General features: G+C 42.5%; 1 protein-coding gene across 2 annotated transcripts in view; it reads left to right on the top strand.

The window, feature by feature from the left end:
* LOC5503833 (AP-3 complex subunit beta-2) overlaps nt 1-17,944 on the top strand; it is a 66,470-nt gene that overhangs the window by 37,880 nt on the left and 10,646 nt on the right. For both annotated transcript variants that reach the window (XM_048727564.1, XM_048727563.1), the window contains exons 15-21: nt 1,426-1,478; nt 1,891-1,947; nt 7,020-7,130; nt 11,699-11,764; nt 12,251-12,358; nt 14,390-14,468; nt 15,758-15,876. In XM_048727564.1, coding sequence (XP_048583521.1) covers nt 1,426-1,478; nt 1,891-1,947; nt 7,020-7,130; nt 11,699-11,764; nt 12,251-12,358; nt 14,390-14,468; nt 15,758-15,876 — 593 coding nt within the window. The remainder of the gene's footprint in view (nt 1-1,425; nt 1,479-1,890; nt 1,948-7,019; nt 7,131-11,698; nt 11,765-12,250; nt 12,359-14,389; nt 14,469-15,757; nt 15,877-17,944) is intronic.

Below are 17,944 nucleotides of genomic sequence, written 5' to 3'. Positions count from 1 at the left end.
GGTAGTGTTGTAAGGTGATGATAGTGGTAGTGTTGTAAGGTGTTGATAGTGGTATTGTTGTAAGGTGTTGATAGTGGTAGTGTTGTAAGGTGTTGAAAGTTGTAGTGTTGTAAGGTGTTGATAGTGGTAGTGTTGTAAGGTGTTGATAGTGGTAGTGTTGTAAGGTGTTGTTGATGGTAGTGTTGTAAGGTGTTGATATTGGTAGTGTTGTAAGGTGTTGATAGTGGTAGTGTTGTAAGATGATGATAGTGGTAGTGTTGTAAGGTGTTGATAGTGGTAGTGTTGTAAGGTGTTGTGGATGGTAGTGTTGTAAGGTGTTGATAGTGGTAGTGTTGTAAGGTGTTGATAGTGGTAATGTTGTAAGGTGTTGATAGTGGTAGTGTTGTAAGGTGTTGATAGTGGTAGTGTTGTAAGGTGTTGATAGTGGTAGTGTTGTAAGGTGTTGTTGATGGTAGTGTTGTAAGGTGTTGATAGTGGTAGTGTTGTAAGGTGTTGATAGTAGTAGTGTTGTAAGGTGTTGATAGTGGTAGTGTTGTAAGGTGTTGAAAGTGGTAGTGTTGTAAGGTGTTGATAGTGGTAGTGTTGTAAGGTGATGATAGTGGTAGTGTTGTAAGGTGTTGATAGTGGTATTGTTGTAAGGTGTTGATAGTGGTAGTGTTGTAAGGTGTTGAAAGTTGTAGTGTTGTAAGGTGTTGATAGTGGTAGTGTTGTAAGATGATGATAGTGGTATTGTTGTAAGGTGTTGATAGTGGTATTGTTGTAAGGTGTTATTAATAATAATAATGAGTTTAATTCAACCTTTCGCAGTATAGACTGGATTACAGGTGAGTCAGAGATACAAGTAAGCAATACAATAAAGTACAATTAATCAAATGTAATTAGCATATTTAACAGTAACGAACTCGTTGAAACGACTCGTATTAGTAGGCCTCTGATAAGATTTAGATTTAGATCTGAGATTATAACCTGGATCATGCGTAATTTAATGATAGCAAAAAGAGGATTCTCTGGTTTGATTCTGGAAACGAATCGCTGGCATGCGATATTACTACGCTCATGCAACGTTGGAAGCTTTGCAAGCGTGAGTGAGCCCTCATAACTACTACCTGGGAAAGCGATCTTGAGCGCACTCCTCTGAACATTCTCTAGGTAGTGGTAGTGGTAGTGTTGTGTGGTATATAGGCGTAGTGTTGATTGTGGTAGTGTTGTAAGGTGTTGATGATGGTAGTGTTGAAAAGGTGTTGAAAGTGGTATTGTTGTAAGTTGTTGTTGATGGTGATGGTGACGGTGATGGTGATGGTGATGGTGACGGTGATGGTGTTGTTGATGGTGATGGTGATTGATACTGCATGTTGTATGCTGTACTGAATGATAGTTATCATGGTGGTGATGAGTGATGTCCATTCTTAATGTTGTACCTTGTAGAAGTGGTTGTTGCCGAGAGCGTGGTTGTAATCAAGAAGTTATTGCAGCTAAAGGTGAGATGATCACAATTATATTCACCTCCTTTGTTTGTCTGAATATTATATTCACCTCCCTTGTTTGTCCGAATGTTATATTCACCTCCTTTGCGTGTCCGAATGTTGCAAACTCAAAATGGAGTTATCCGTACCCCCAAGCTAGTCAAAATGGAGTTATCCGTACCGCCAAGCTCGTCATAATGGAGTTATTCGTACCGCTAAGCTCGTCATAAGTCATCAGGGAACTGTGGACTGCTTTTCCCCCTCTCTCCTTGAAAGTCCGGAGATTTAAATTAGTCCGCTAATTTAAATGTCCTTTTACCCTTCTATCTAGCATTGACATTTAATCTTGGGTTGTTCTATTTATTTACAGTTGTATTTTCTTGAGAACTGAAAATAACAAAATGCGCTTTGTTTTCATGTGTTTCAGCCAAAAGGACTGTCAGACATCATTGCTCACATGGCTAGACTGCTAGACTCCATAACGGTACTTGTTGTCATTTGTTGAGTTCTTATTTACGGCAGAGTCTCTGTCAGCCACCAGATGCAGCCTTCTAGTTCATTCTAGTAACCCAAGTATCAGGCGATACTCGGCCCCACTAATAACCCAAGTATCAGGCGATACTCGGCCCCACTAATAACCCAAGTATCAGGCGATACTCGGCCCCACTAGTAACCCAAGTATCAGGCGATACTCGGCCCCACTAATAACCCAAGTATCAGGCGATACTCGGCCCCACTAGTAACCCAAGTATCAGGCGATACTCGGCCCCACTAATAACCCAAGTATCAGGCGATACTCGGCCCCACTAGTAACCCAAGTATCAGGCGATACTCGGCCCCACTAGTAACCCAAGTATCAGGCGATACTCGGCCCCACTAGTAACCCAAGTATCAGGCAATACTCGGCCCCACTAGTAACCCAAGTATTTGGTGATACTCGGCCAACTAGTAACCCAAGTATCAGGCGATACTCGGCCAACTAGTAACCCAAGTATCAGGCAATACTCAGCCCCACTAGTAACCCAAGTATCAGGCGATACTCAGCCCCACTAGTAACCCAAGTATCAGGCGATACTCGGCCAACTAGTAACCCAAGTATCAGGTGATACTCGGCCAACTAGTAACCCAAGTATCAGGTGATACTCGGCCCCACTAGTAACCCAAGTATCAGGCGATACTCGGCCCCACTAGTAACCCAAGTATCAGGCGATACTCGGCCCCACTAATAACCCAAGTATCAGGCGATACTCGGCCCCACTAGTAACCCAAGTATCAGGCGATACTCGGCCCCACTAGTAACCCAAGTATCAGGCGATACTCGGCCCCACTAATAACCCAAGTATCAGGCGATACTCGGCCCCACTAGTAACCCAAGTATCAGGCGATACTCGGCCCCACTAGTAACCCAAGTATCAGGCGATACTCGGCCCCACTAGTAACCCAAGTATCAGGCAATACTCGGCCCCACTAGTAACCCAAGTATTTGGTGATACTCGGCCAACTAGTAACCCAAGTATCAGGCGATACTCGGCCAACTAGTAACCCAAGTATCAGGCAATACTCAGCCCCACTAGTAACCCAAGTATCAGGCGATACTCAGCCCCACTAGTAACCCAAGTATCAGGCGATACTCGGCCAACTAGTAACCCAAGTATCAGGTGATACTCGGCCAACTAGTAACCCAAGTATCAGGCGATACTCGGCTCCACTAGTAACCCAAGTATCAGGCAATACTCAGCCCCACTAGTAACCCAAGTATCAGGCGATACTCGGCCAACTAGTAACCCAAGTATCAGGTGATACTCGGCCAACTAGTAACCCAAGTATCAGGTGATACTCGGCCCCACTAGTAACCCAAGTATCAGGCGATACTCGGCCCCAATAGTAACCCAAGTATCAGGCGATACTCGGCCCCACTAGTAACCCAAGTATCAGGCGATACTCGGCCCCAATAGTAACCCAAGTATTAGGCGATACTCAGCCAACTAGTAACCCAAGTATCAGGCGATACTCGGCCCCACTAGTAACCCAAGTATCAGGCAATACTCGGCCTCACTAGTAACCCAAGTATCAGGCAATACTCAGCCCCACTAGTAACCCAAGTATCAGGTGATACTCGGCCCCACTAGTAACCCAAGTATCAGGCGATACTCGGCCCCACTAGTAACCCAAGTATCAGGCGATACTCGGCCCCACTAATAACCCAGGTATCAGGCGATACTCGGCCCCACTAGTAACCCAAGTATCAGGCGATACTCGGCCCCACTAATAACCCAAGTATCAGGCGATACTCGGCCCCACTAGTAACCCAAGTATCAGGCGATACTCGGCCCCACTAGTAACCCAAGTATCAGGTGATACTCAGCCCCACTAGTAACCCAAGTATCAGGCGATACTCGGCCAACTAGTAACCCAAGTATCAGGTGATACTCGGCCAACTAGTAACCCAAGTATCAGGTGATACTCGGCCCCAATAGTAACCCAAGTATTAGGCGATACTCAGCCAACTAGTAACCCAAGTATCAGGTGATACTCGGCCCCACTAGTAACCCAAGTATCAGGCAATACTCAGCCAACTAGTAACCCAAGTATCAGGCGATACTCGGCCCCACTAGTAACCCAAGTATTAGGTGATACTCGGCCAACTAGTAACCCAAGTATCAGGCGATACTCGGCCAACTAGTAACCCAAGTATCAGGCAATACTCTGCCAACTAGTAACACAAGTATCAGGCGATACTCAGCCCCACTAGTAACCCAAGTATCAGGCAATACTCAGCCAACTAGTAACCCAAGTATCAGGCAATACTCGGCCCCACTAGTAACCCAAGTATCAGGCGATACTCGGCCCCGCTAGTAACCCAAGTATCAGGTAATACTCGGCCCCACTAGTAACCCAAGTATCAGGCGATACTCGGCCAACTAGTAACCCAAGTATCAGGCAATACTCGGCCAACTAGTAACCCAAGTATCAGGCGATACTCGGCCAACTAGTAACCCAAGTATCAGGCAATACTCGGCCCCACTAGTAACCCAAGTATCAGGCGATACTCTGCCCCACTAGTAACCCAAGTATCAGGCAATACTCGGCCCCAATAGTAACCCAAGTATTAGGCGATACTCTGCCCCACTAGTAACCCAAGTATCAGGCAATACTCAGCCCCACTAGTAACCCAAGTATCAGGCAATACTGGGCCCCACTAGTAACCCAAGTATCAGGCGATACTCGGCCCCGCTAGTAACCCAAGTATCAGGTAATACTCGGCCCCACTAGTAACCCAAGTATCAGGCGATACTCGGCCAACTAGTAACCCAAGTATCAGGCAATACTCGGCCAACTAGTAACCCAAGTATCAGGCGATACTCGGCCAACTAGTAACCCAAGTATCAGGCGATACTCGGCCAACTAGTAACCCAAGTATCAGGCGATACTCGGCCAACTAGTAACCCAAGTATCAGGCGATACTCTGCCAACTAGTAACCCAAGTATCAGGCGATACTCGGCCAACTAGTAACCCAAGTATCAGGCAATACTCTGCCAACTAGTAACCCAAGTATCAGGCGATACTCGGCCCCACTAGTAACCCAAGTATTAGGTGATACTCGGCCCCACTAGTAACCCAAGTATCAGGCAATACTCGGCCCCACTAGTAACCCAAGTATCAGGCAATACTCGGCCTCACTAGTAACCCAAGTATCAGGCGATACTCGGCCCCACTAGTAACCCAAGTATCAGGCAATACTCGGCCCCACTAGTAACCCAAGTATCAGGCAATACTCGGCCTCACTAGTAACCCAAGTATCAGGTGATACTCGGCCTCACTAGTAACCCAAGTATCAGGCGATACTCGGCCCCACTAGTAACCCAAGTATCAGGCGATAATCGGCCCCACTAGTAACCCAAGTATCAGGCGATACTCGGCCCCACTAGTAACCCAAGTATCAGGCGATACTCGGCCCCAATAGTAACCCAAGTATCAGGCGATACTCGGCCCCACTAGTAACCCAAGTATCAGGCGATACTCTGCCCCACTAGTAACCCAAGTATCAGGTGATACTCGGCCCCACTAGTAACCCAAGTATCAGGCGATACTTGGCCCCAGCCCCAGCGGAGCCCCATAGTTTAAATAGCTGTTTAAGCTACCTTATTCTTCTTTATTTTCACTCACTTTACTTTCACGAAAGTTTTCTTGGCACATTTAGCAACTCTTACATTTCTGGGCGGCTGAGAAAAATGTCTTTGAAGGGAATTTCATTTCGAGAATTTGAAGCTCAAGTGACTTTTTTCGTTTTTACAAAAAATGAAGTTTAATGAAAACTAAAACAAGACCATTATAATTGGACAAAACCAAAACCCTTTTGAATTTCCGTAAAAGTCAGTCTTTAATTAATTCAAGAATTGTTGTTGTTTCCTGCAGCCATTATCGAGTATCATTACATTTCACCACTGAGGGAGCTCAATACAACCTTCAACGTTTTTTCTATTATAAATTGAATTTCTTGAGATCAAAATTCACGTTCTTTATTTTTCTCGAAGCTTTAAGTTCGCGAATCGCGAAAAACGCAAATTTACCCACGAATTTAACCACTCAGTCAATCACAACTCGTATCCTTTTGCTACATGAATCAAAACTTTAATCTATTTGGCCATGTCATGTACTATGGATGAATTCTATAAAAATGCACATTTTGTTTACATTGTTGTGCATGTTAATTTCACTATTTGTAAAGTGCTGTTTGCCGTAGGGAAATTTTGGAAAAAACAACATGAGGGAGTTTTATAATTATATCTATAAGAGGAATTCTGAGATCTTGGCACCTTTTTGTTGTTTACAGTATCTACTTTAAAATGCGCTCCTGGTATACTGTAAATCCATACGCCGGAAAGGACCATTATTATTTAGCTACCTTTTATTTCTAATAACATACCAAAAATTAAAGTAATTGGTTTTGTTGATCGTAGGTTTCAGGGTCCATTCCGTGGACTAACTGATACTCTCAAATTGAAGAAAATTAACTTTTTTGCTTTTTTGGCCACCAAATAAAATTTCCCCTATTAATTTTTTTGGGGTGTTTTTGTGGATTTAAATTTATATACTGAGAAACATTCAGTTTATCTTTGAGCTCCATTGAAGGGTTATTATTTAGCGATTTAATTTTTTTGAAAATGGGCATTTCAAACTGTGACTTTGCGCTTGTCATGTTGCCTCGCTTTGGCTATTGTTCATTTCATTTTGTTGTTCTTTTTTTGCATTCTTCCCTTGCTAATCTTCCATGGCTGGCTGCTTCTGAACTTCTGAATGGGCATTGATCAATTCTTCTTCTTTTTTTGAATAGTTAAAGATATCTCTGTAAAAAATATGCTGTGAACAATACTAGAGGAAAAAAAGGTAGTTTACGCTAGCTGAGTAAGGGAGTAAGCGACGTCTTTGTGCAAGGTTAGAATGGGAATGAAAAACGGGAATGAAAAACGGGAATGAAAAAAGGGAATGAACCAATTCTTACCCATTGGCTGTGCTCTTTAAATCTGTGCTCTGACTCTATTTGTGTTGCCTAGGTGCCAATGGCTCGGGCTAGCATCTTGTGGCTACTTGGCGAATACTGTGAAAAGGTCCCAAAAATAGCACCCGATGTGCTAAGAAAGGTGGCCAAGACATTCCGCTCAGAGGTGATCTAGACTACCTTCTTATAATTATGTACACCTCTATCTCATAGCTCAAAATACCTTAAAAGTGTTTACGCATTAGCTCACACTTATGATCGTTAACTGTGTAATGCAATCTGCTTTACAACAAGCTTTTTGTCACTTTACAGACTGAATATTATTGTCCATCTTGAGATTGAGTCCACGTGATTTATTGAGAGGAGTCCCTAACCAGTAACACCCAAATTAGTTACTTAAAGTATAAATTATGTCGGCTTGATCTCTTTGAATATTCAAATATTCGCTACACAAGCTATTCAAGAAGAGCTTTCCTTATTCACAAGTTGTTTTGTAAAGAAGTAGGCTTAATCATAATATCTTAAACAGACCCTGACTCGAAATTCCCTTTTGTGTATTGTCTAGTTAGTATAGTAGTGTAATATCTTAACCCTAATGCCTCTTGTTTTCGATACTTGATTTAATCAGAAACCTGACTTTTATCCCTCTAAAAATTAAACATTTGGGTGATGTCCAAATATCTAATTTGTATATTACTTATGACGTCAAGAGTTGTACAAGTGGGTGATAAACATTAGACATTCCCACCCATTAGACACATAATTGAGCGATGAACAAGGTGTGTGTATCCTGAGCAAGCCATAAGGAATCTGTGACAAAAACAAGTCATCCATAAGGAATCTGTGACATAAACAAGTCATACATAAGGAATCTGTGACAAAAGCAAGTCATACATAAGGAATCTGTGACAAAAGCAAGTCATCCATAAGAAATCTGTGACAAAAGCAAGTCATACATAAGGAATCTGTGACAAAAGCAAGTCATCCATAAGGAATCTGTGACAAAAACAAGTCATCCATAATAAATCTGTGACAAAAGAAAGTCATCCATAAGGAATCTGTGACAAAAGCAAGTCATACATAAGGAATCTGTGACAAATACAAGTCATCCATAAGGAATCTGTGACGAAAGCAAGTCATACATAAGGAATCTGTGACAAAAACAAGTCATCCATAAGGAATCTGTGACAAAAGCAAGTCATCCATAAGGAATCTGTGACAAAAACAAGTCATCCATAATAAATCTGTGACAAAAGAAAGTCATCCATAAGGAATCTGTGACAAAAACAAGTCATCCATAAGGAATCTGTGACAAAAGCAAGTCATCCATAAGGAATCTGTGACAAAAGCAAGTCATACATAAGGAATCTGTGACAAAAACAAGTCATCCATAAGGAATCTGTGACAAAAGCAAGTCATACATAAGGAATCTATGACAAATACAAGTCATCCATAAGGAATCTGTGACGAAAGCAAGTCATCCATAAGGAATCTGTGACAAAAGCAAGTCATCCATAAGGAATCTGTGACAAAAACAAGTCATCCATAAGAAATCTGTGACAAAAGCAAGTCATACATAAGGAATCTGTGACATAAGCAAGTCATCCATAAGGAATCTGTGACAAAAACAAGTCATCCATAAGAAATCTGTGACAAAAGAAAGTCATACATAAGGAATCTGTGACAAAAACAAGTCATCCATAAGGAATCTGTGACAAAAGCAAGTCATCCATAAGGAATCTGTGACAAAAGCAAGTCATACATAAGGAATCTGTGACAAAAACAAGTCATCCATAAGGAATCTGTGACAAAAGCAAGTCATACATAAGGAATCTGTGACAAATACAAGTCATCCATAAGGAATCTGTGACAAAAGCAAGTCATCCATAAGGAATCTGTGACAAAAGCAAGTCATACATAAGGAATCTGTGACAAATACAAGTCATCTGTAAGGAATCTGTGACAAAAGCAAGTCATCCATAAGGAGTCTGTGACAAAAGCGAGTCATACATAAGGAATCTGTGACAAAAACAAGTCATACATAAGGAATCTGTGACAAAAGCAAGTCATCCATAAGGATACTGTGACAAAAGCAAGTCATCCATAAGGAATCTGTGACAAAAACAAGTCATCCATAAGGAATCTGTGACAAAAGCAAGTCATCCATAAGGAATCTGTGACAAAAACAAGTCATCCATAAGGAATCTGTGACAAAAGCAAGTCATCCATAAGGAATCTGTGACAAAAGCAAGTCATACATAAGGAATCTGCAACAAAAACAAGTCATACATAAGGAATCTGTGACAAAAGCAAGTCATACATAAGGAATCTGTGACAAAAGCAAGTCACCCATAAGGAATCTGTGACAAAAGCAAGTCATCCATAAGGAATCTGTGACAAAAACAAGTCATCTATAAGGAATCTGTGACAAAAGCAAGTCATCCATAAGGAGTCTGTGACAAAAGCGAGTCATACATAAGGAATCTGTGACAAAAACAAGTCATACATAAGGAATCTGTGACAAAAGCAAGTCATACATAAGGAATCTGTGACAAAAGCAAGTCATCCATAAGGAATCTGTAACAAAAACAAGTCATCCATAAGGAATCTGTGACAAAAGCAAGTCATCCATAAGGAATCTGTGACAAAAGCAAGTCATACATAAGGAATCTGTGACAAAAGCAAGTCATACATAAGGAATCTGTGACAAAAACAAGTCATCCATAAGGAATCTGTGACAAAAGCAAGTCATACATAAGGAATCTGTGACAAAAACAAGTCATACATAAGGAATCTGTGACAAAAGCAAGTCATACATAAGGAATCTGTAACAAAAGCAAGTCATACATAAGGAATCTGTGACAAAAGCAAGTCATCCATAAGAAATCTGTGACAAAAGCAAGTCATCCATAAGGAATCTGTGACAAAAGTAAGTCATCTATAAGGAATCTGTGACAGAAGCAAGTCATCCATAAGGAATCTGTGACAAAAGCAAGTCATCCATAAGGAATCTGTGTCAGAAGCAAGTCATCCATAAGGAATCTGTGACAAAAGCAAGTCATCCATAAGGAATCTGTGACAAAAGCAAGTCATCCATAAGGAATCTGTGACAGAAGCAAGTCATCCATAAGGAATCTGTGACAAAAGCAAGTCATCCATAAGGAATCTGTGACAAAAGCAAGTCATACATAAGGAATCTGTGACAAATACAAGTCATCCATAAGGAATCTGTGACAAAAGCAAGTCATCCATAAGGAATCTGTGACAAAAGCAAGTCATCCATAAGGAATCTGTGACAAAAACAAGTCATCCATAAGGAATCTGTGACAAAAGCAAGTCATCCATAAGGAATCTGTGACAAAAGCAAGTCATCCATAAGGAATCTGTGACAAAAGCAAGTCATCCATAAGGAATCTGTGACAAAAGCAAGTCATCCATAAGGAATCTGTGACAAAAGCAAGTCATACATAAGGAATCTGTGACAAAAGCAAGTCATCCATAAGGAATCTGTGACAGAAGCAAGTCATCCATAAGGAGTCTGTGACAAAAGCGAGTCATACATAAGGAATCTGTGACAAAAACAAGTCATACATAAGGAATCTGTGACAAAAGCAAGTCATCCATAAGGATACTGTGACAAAAGCAAGTCATCCGTAAGGAATCTGTGACAAAAACAAGTCATCCATAAGGAATCTGTGACAAAAGCAAGTCATCCATAAGGAATCTGTGACAAAAACAAGTCATCCATAAGGAATCTGTGACAAAAGCAAGTCATCCATAAGGAATCTGTGACAAAAGCAAGTCATACATAAGGAATCTGCAACAAAAACAAGTCATACATAAGGAATCTGTGACAAAAGCAAGTCATACATAAGGAATCTGTGACAAAAGCAAGTCACCCATAAGGAATCTGTGACAAAAGCAAGTCATCCATAAGGAATCTGTGACAAAAACAAGTCATCTATAAGGAATCTGTGACAAAAGCAAGTCATCCATAAGGAGTCTGTGACAAAAGCGAGTCATACATAAGGAATCTGTGACAAAAACAAGTCATACATAAGGAATCTGTGACAAAAGCAAGTCATACATAAGGAATCTGTGACAAAAGCAAGTCATCCATAAGGAATCTGTAACAAAAACAAGTCATCCATAAGGAATCTGTGACAAAAGCAAGTCATCCATAAGGAATCTGTGACAAAAGCAAGTCATACATAAGGAATCTGTGACAAATACAAGTCATCCATAAGGAATCTGTGACAAAAGCAAGTCATCCATAAGGAATCTGTGACAAAAGCAAGTCATCCATAAGGAATCTGTGACAAAAACAAGTCATCCATAAGGAATCTGTGACAAAAGCAAGTCATCCATAAGGAATCTGTGACAAAAGCAAGTCATACATAAGGAATCTGTGACAAAAGCAAGTCATCCATAAGGAATCTGTGACAAAAGCAAGTCATCCATAAGGAATCTGTGACAAAAGCAAGTCATCCATAAGGAATCTGTGACAAAAACAAGTCATCCATAAGGAATCTGTGACAGAAGCAAGTCATCCATAAGGAATCTGTGACAGAAGCAAGTCATCCATAAGGAATCTGTGACAAAAGCTGGTCTGCTGGTAGTAAAATGTGCTAAATCACTTGCAGACTTTTGCAGCAATGCTGCCACAAAAGTTTACTATTCTGCTGCTTGTATTACCATTCCCTCCTTAACTCATTCTGTTTTTTTCCTATTCAGGAAGATATTGTGAAGCTCCAGATCTTGAGTTTGGGATCAAAGCTTTCGATAACTAACCCCAAGCAGGTAACTAATGTATGCCGCCCTAATATACACATTAAGGCACTGCCTCAAAGCGGAGTTCCTAACCCAAACTTTGCTTATTTTCGCTCATTTTCACCAATGACATCACACATAACATGACTATCTCCTTGAACTACATGACATCTTTCAAGTTTGATGTTTCGACGTTTCTACCATTAGACTTTGAAATTTTTATTATGTCATCGATTACGTCACACGTCACGTGACTATCCTGCTGCCTCCCCTTGACACCTTCATGACATCCTGTGTGTCAGTGACGTCAAAAATTACCTGACCAAATCGTTGCACCCTCCTTTACATATACCAAGTTTAATCAAATGGGAAGCTTTTGATCACAATTTTGTTAATAAGTTATCAGATTTTATTCTAGATTGGTATTTTGGGGTTTCCTTTTAAATAGAGTGTTATTTTAAGAAGTAAAGAATAACAAAGGAGTGGTTGATTGTCATTTGGCCATATTATTTACAGACCAGACTGCTCTGTCAGTATGTGCTAAACTTGGCCAGATATGATCAGAACTACGATGTCCGAGACAGAGCAAGATTTCTAAAACAAATGGTTCTCCCTGGAGAAGCTGTGAGTGGATACAACAGTTGTTAATCTGTTAAAAGCTGGTGTCATACCTACAAGGGCACCTAGGGTGCAGGGGGTAAAGAGATACATAGTGGGTTGGATAGGGCAGTGGGCAAAAGAAAGCTGGTGAGGGTGTACCATAAGTATGTGGGGGTGTACCATAAGTATGTGGGGGGGGGGGGGGGGTGTACCCTAAGTATGTGAGGGTGTACCCTAAGTATGTGGGGGTGTACCCTAAGTATGTGGGGGTGTACCCTAAGGATGTGGGGGTGTGCCCTAAGTATGTGGGGGTGTACCATGAGTATGTGGGGGTGTACCATGAGTATGTGGGGGTGCACCATGAGTATGTGGGGGTGTACCCTAAGTATGTGAGGGTGTACCATGAGTATGTGAGGGTGTACCATGAGTATGTGGGGGTGTACCCTAAGTATGTGGGGGTGTACCATGAGTATGTGGGGGTGTACCATGAGTATGTGGGGGTGTACCATGAGTATGTGGGGATGTACCATGAGTATGTGGGGATGTACCATGAGTATGTGAGGGTGTACCATGAGTATGTGGGGGTGTACCATGAGTATATGGGGATGTACCATGAGTATGTGAGGGTGTACCATGAGTATGTGGGGGTGTACCATGAGTATGTGGGGTGTACCATGATTATGTGGGGGTGTACCATGATTATGTGGGGGTGTACCATGAGTATGTGAGGGTGTACCATGAGTATGTGGGGGTGTACCATGAGTATGTGGGGGTGTACCATGAGTATGTGGGGGTGTACCATGAGTATGTGGGGTGTACCATGAGTATGTGAGGGTGTTCCATGAGTATGTGGGGGTGTTCCATGAGTATGTGGGGGTGTTCCATGAGTATGTGGGGTGTACCATGAGTATGTGGGGGTGTACCATGAGTATGTGGGGGTGTACCCTAAGTATGTGGGGGTGTACCCTAAGGATGTGCCCTAAGTATGTGGGGGTGTACCATGAGTATGTGGGGGTGTACCATGAGTATGTGGGGGTGCACCATGAGTATGTGGGGGTGTACCCTAAGTATGTGAGGGTGTACCATGAGTATGTGAGGGTGTACCATGAGTATGTGGGGGTGTACCCTAAGTATGTGGGGGTGTACCATGAGTATGTGGGGGTGTACCATGAGTATGTGAGGGTGTACCATTAGTATGTGGGGGTGTACCCTAAGTATGTGAGGGTGTACCATGAGTATGTGAGGGTGTACCATGAGTATGTGGGGGTGTACCCTAAGTATGTGGGGGTGTACCATGAGTATATGGGGATGTACCATGAGTATGTGAGGGTGTACCATGAGTATGTGGGGGTGTACCATGAGTATGTGGGGTGTACCATGATTATGTGGGGGTGTACCATGATTATGTGGGGGTGTACCATGAGTATGTGGGGGTGTACCATGAGTATGTGGGGGTGTACCCTAAGTATGTGGGGGTGTACCCTAAGTATGTGAGGGTGTACCATGAGTATGTGGGGGTGTACCCTAAGTATGTGGGGGTGTACCATGAGTATGTGGGGGTGTACCATGAGTATGTGGGGGTGTACCATAAGTATGTGAGGGTGTACCATGAGTATGTGGGGGTGTACCATGAGTATGTGGGGGTGTACCATGATTATGTGGGGGTGTACCATGAGTATGTGGGGGTGTACCATGAGTATGTGGGGGTGTACCCTAAGTATGTGGGGGTGTACCATGAGTATGTGGGGGTGTACCATGAGTATGTGGGGGTGTACCACATGTCATTGCTAATGATTATCCATTTTCATGCTAATGATTATCCATTTTCATGCTAATGAGTATCCATTTTCATGCTAATGAGTATCCATTTTCATGCTAATGAGTATCCATTTTCATGCTAATGAGTATCCATTTTCATGCTAATGATTATCCATTTTCATGCTAATGGTTATCCATTTTCATGCTAATGGTTATCCATTTTCATGCTAATGGTTATCCATTTTCATGCTAATGATTATCCATTTTCATGCTAATGATTATCCATTTTGTTTGTAGAGCGGAAACCTACACAAGCACTTGAAGAAGATCTTTTTAGCAACCAAGCCTCCACCTCTGATAGAATCAGTATTTAAAGGTATTCATATAATTTAGATAAATAGGTAGGCAGTTTTGCTCAACCCTAAAGGCCTTTTGTTAATATGTCCCTGGTGGCTCGGTGAACAAAAGGCCTGTACTGTTGAGCAAGTCAACAGGCTGGGGCCTATTATATCTAAATTGGCTGGTGTTAATGTAAAATTACCAAGTTTCCATGGCTAAAACAAAGATATTTTATTGACTGATAATGTTATTAATCTTCATCTAAAACGCCAGAAATGCTTCAACTGTCACAAAAAATGATTGACACCTCAATTAGCTTCTTGGCAAATAAGAATGTTATTTACATCTAGCATAAAATGTTCACTGAGTGAACGTTTATACCTCAGATCTCTCAAACAAATAATTATGAGATAGTATTTTGATGTGCTCAAACATAACTATGATCCGGACGGTCCCCGCACTTGTAAAGCTATATGTCTGTCATGTGACATGTCGTGTGTCGTATCATGTCATGTGCCTCGCCCCGTATGCTGCTGTTTTTAACTCACTGTGATGCTATTTTTTTATTTTGCTGTGAAGGGACCACTGTAATTGTGGAAACCCTGCCTTATGGGCAAATTAAAGCCCTTCCGCATCCTTCCCTCACCCTAGCATGTGCCTTATAGGCAAAATAAAGTCCTTCCGCATTCTTCCCTAACCCTAGCATGTGCCTTATAGGCAAAATAAAGCCCTTCCGCATCCTTCCCTCACCCTAGCATGTGCCTTATCTCCATCTGCCTTCTTTCTAAACCCTCTGGTATTGCTATGCAGTCTAATGACCCTTATGTGTCTACCTTCACTCAACCCTCTGGTATTGCTATGCAGTCTAATGACCCTTGTGTGTCTGCCTTCACTCAACCCTCTGGTATTGCTATGCAGTCTAATGACCCTTATGTGTCTGCCTTCACTCAACCCTCTGGTATTGCTATGCAGTCTAATGACCCTTATGTGTCTGCCTTCACTCAACCCTCTGGTATTGCTATGCAGTCTAATGACCCTTATGTGTCTACCTTCACTCAACCCTCTGGTATTGCTATGCAGTCTAATGACCCTTATGTATCTGCCTTCACTCAGCCCTCTGGTATTGCTATGCAGTCTAATGAACCTTATGTGTCTACCTTCACTCAACCCTCTGGTATTGCTATGCAGTCTAATGACCCTTGTGTGTCTACCTTCACTCAACCCTCTGGGCTTGCTATTCAGGCTAGATATGCTGATAGGATTATTGTATTGTATACTGTATTGTATTGCTAGTGGCCCTTATGTGTCTACCCTCACTCATGACAGATCGGCAGGGCTACCAGCTTGGATCTTTGTCCCACATGATTAACGCAAGAGCCATTGACTACCAGGAATTGCCAGACTTCCCTCCTGTCGCTCCTGACCCATCAGTGCGCAACGTTGAGGTAAGATGCTGGGAACATATCCTAAGAGAAATATGGTGCCATTAAGTCATTGTAGCTTTATAAAAAAATTACTGTGATGAAAGATGGACCAGGGAGATATTTACTCACAGAACCCTAGAATGAGAGGGTTAAACAAGATGACAGATTCCCTGTAAAGCATTTTAGGGCGGTGTAAAGGCAGCCTTGTGGTTTGGTGGCTATATTGTGCCCGAATCTCTGTAAGGGATAATAGCAGTTTTATACATGGGTTCTAAAGGATGGCACCTAGGCCAAAAAGATAATAAGGGATAGCACTTTAAGGGATAGCACTCAAGGGATAGCGCTCTAAGGGATAGCACTCAAGGGATAGCACTTTAAGGGATAGCACTCTAAGGGATAGCACTCTGAGGGATAGCACTCTAAGGGATAGCACTCTAAGGGATAGCACTCAAGGGATAGCACTCTAAGGGATAGCACTCAAGGGATAGCACTTTAAGGGATAGCACTCTAAGGGATAGCACTCTAAGAACTCTAAGGGATAGCACTCTGAGGGATAGCACTCAAGGGATAGCACTCAAGGGATAGCACTTTAAGGGATAGCACTCTAAGGGATAGCACTCTGAGGGATAGCACTCATGGGATAACACCCAAGGGATAGCACTCTAAGAACTCTAAGGGATAGCACTCAAAGGATAGCACTCTAAGGGATAGCACCCAAGGGATAGCACTTTAAGGGATAGCACTCTAAGGGATAGCACTTTAAGGGATAGCACTCAAGGGATAGCACTCTAAGGGATAGCACTCAAGGGATAGCACTTTAAGGGATAGCACTCTGAGGGATAGCACTCAAGGGATAGCACTCTAAGGGATAGCACTCAAGGGATAGCACTTTAAGGGATAGCACTCTGAGGGATAGCACTCAAGGGATAGCACTTTAAGGGATAGCACTCAAGGGATAGCACCCAAGGGATAGCACTCAAGGGATAGCACTCAAGGGATAGCACTCTAAGGGATAGCACTCAAGGGATAGCACTTTAAGGGATAGCACTCTAAGGGATAGCACTCTAAGGGATAGCACTCTAAGGGATAGCACTCTAAGGACTCTAAGGGATAGCACTCTGAGGGATAGCACTCAAGGGATAGCACTCTAAGGGATAGCACTCAAGGGATAGCACTTTAAGGGATAGCACTCTAAGGGATAGCACTCTGAGGGATAGCACTCATGGGATAACACCCAAGGGATAGCACTCTAAGAACTCTAAGAGATAGCACTCAAAGGATAGCACTCTAAGGGATAGCACCCAAGGGATAGCACTTTAAGGGATAGCACTCTAAGGGATAGCACTCTAAGGGATAGCACCCAAGGGATAGCACTCAAGGGATAGCACTCTAAGGGATAGCACTCTAAGGGATAGCACTCTAAGGGATAGCACTCAAGGGATAACACCCAAGGGATAGCACTTTAAGGGATAGCACTCTAAGGGATAGCACTTTAAGGGATAGCACTCTAAGGGATAGCACTCTGAGGGATAGCACTCATGGGATAGCACTCATGGGATAACACCCAAGGGATAGCACTCTAAGAACTCTAAGGGATAGCACTCAAAGGATAGCACTCTAAGGGATAGCACCCAAGGGATAGCACTTTAAGGGATAGCACTTTAAGGGATAGCACTCTAAGGGATAGCACTCTGAGGGATAGCACTCATGGGATAGCACTCGTGGGATAACACCCAAGGGATAGCACTCTAAGAACTCTAAGGGATAGCACTCAAAGGATAGCACTCTAAGGGATAGCACCCAAGGGATAGCACTTTAAGGGATAGCGCTCAAGGGATAGCACTTTAAGGGATAGCACTCTAAGGGATAGCACTCTAAGAACTCTAAGGGATAGCACTCTGAGGGATAGCACTCAAGGGATAGCACTCTAAGGGATAGCACTCAAGGGATAACACCCAAGGGATAGCACTCTAAGAACTCTAAGGGATAGCACTCAAAGGATAGCACTCTAAGGGATAGCACCCAAGGGATAGCACTTTAAGGGATAGCACTCTAAGGGATAGCACTCTAAGGGATAGCACCCAAGGGA

This window comes from Nematostella vectensis, chromosome 5, assembly GCF_932526225.1.
Source record: "Nematostella vectensis chromosome 5, jaNemVect1.1, whole genome shotgun sequence".
Lineage (NCBI taxonomy): Eukaryota > Metazoa > Cnidaria > Anthozoa > Actiniaria > Edwardsiidae > Nematostella > Nematostella vectensis.
Note: the sequence above shows the minus strand (reverse complement) of the source record. Positions and strands in the feature narration are given on the sequence as shown.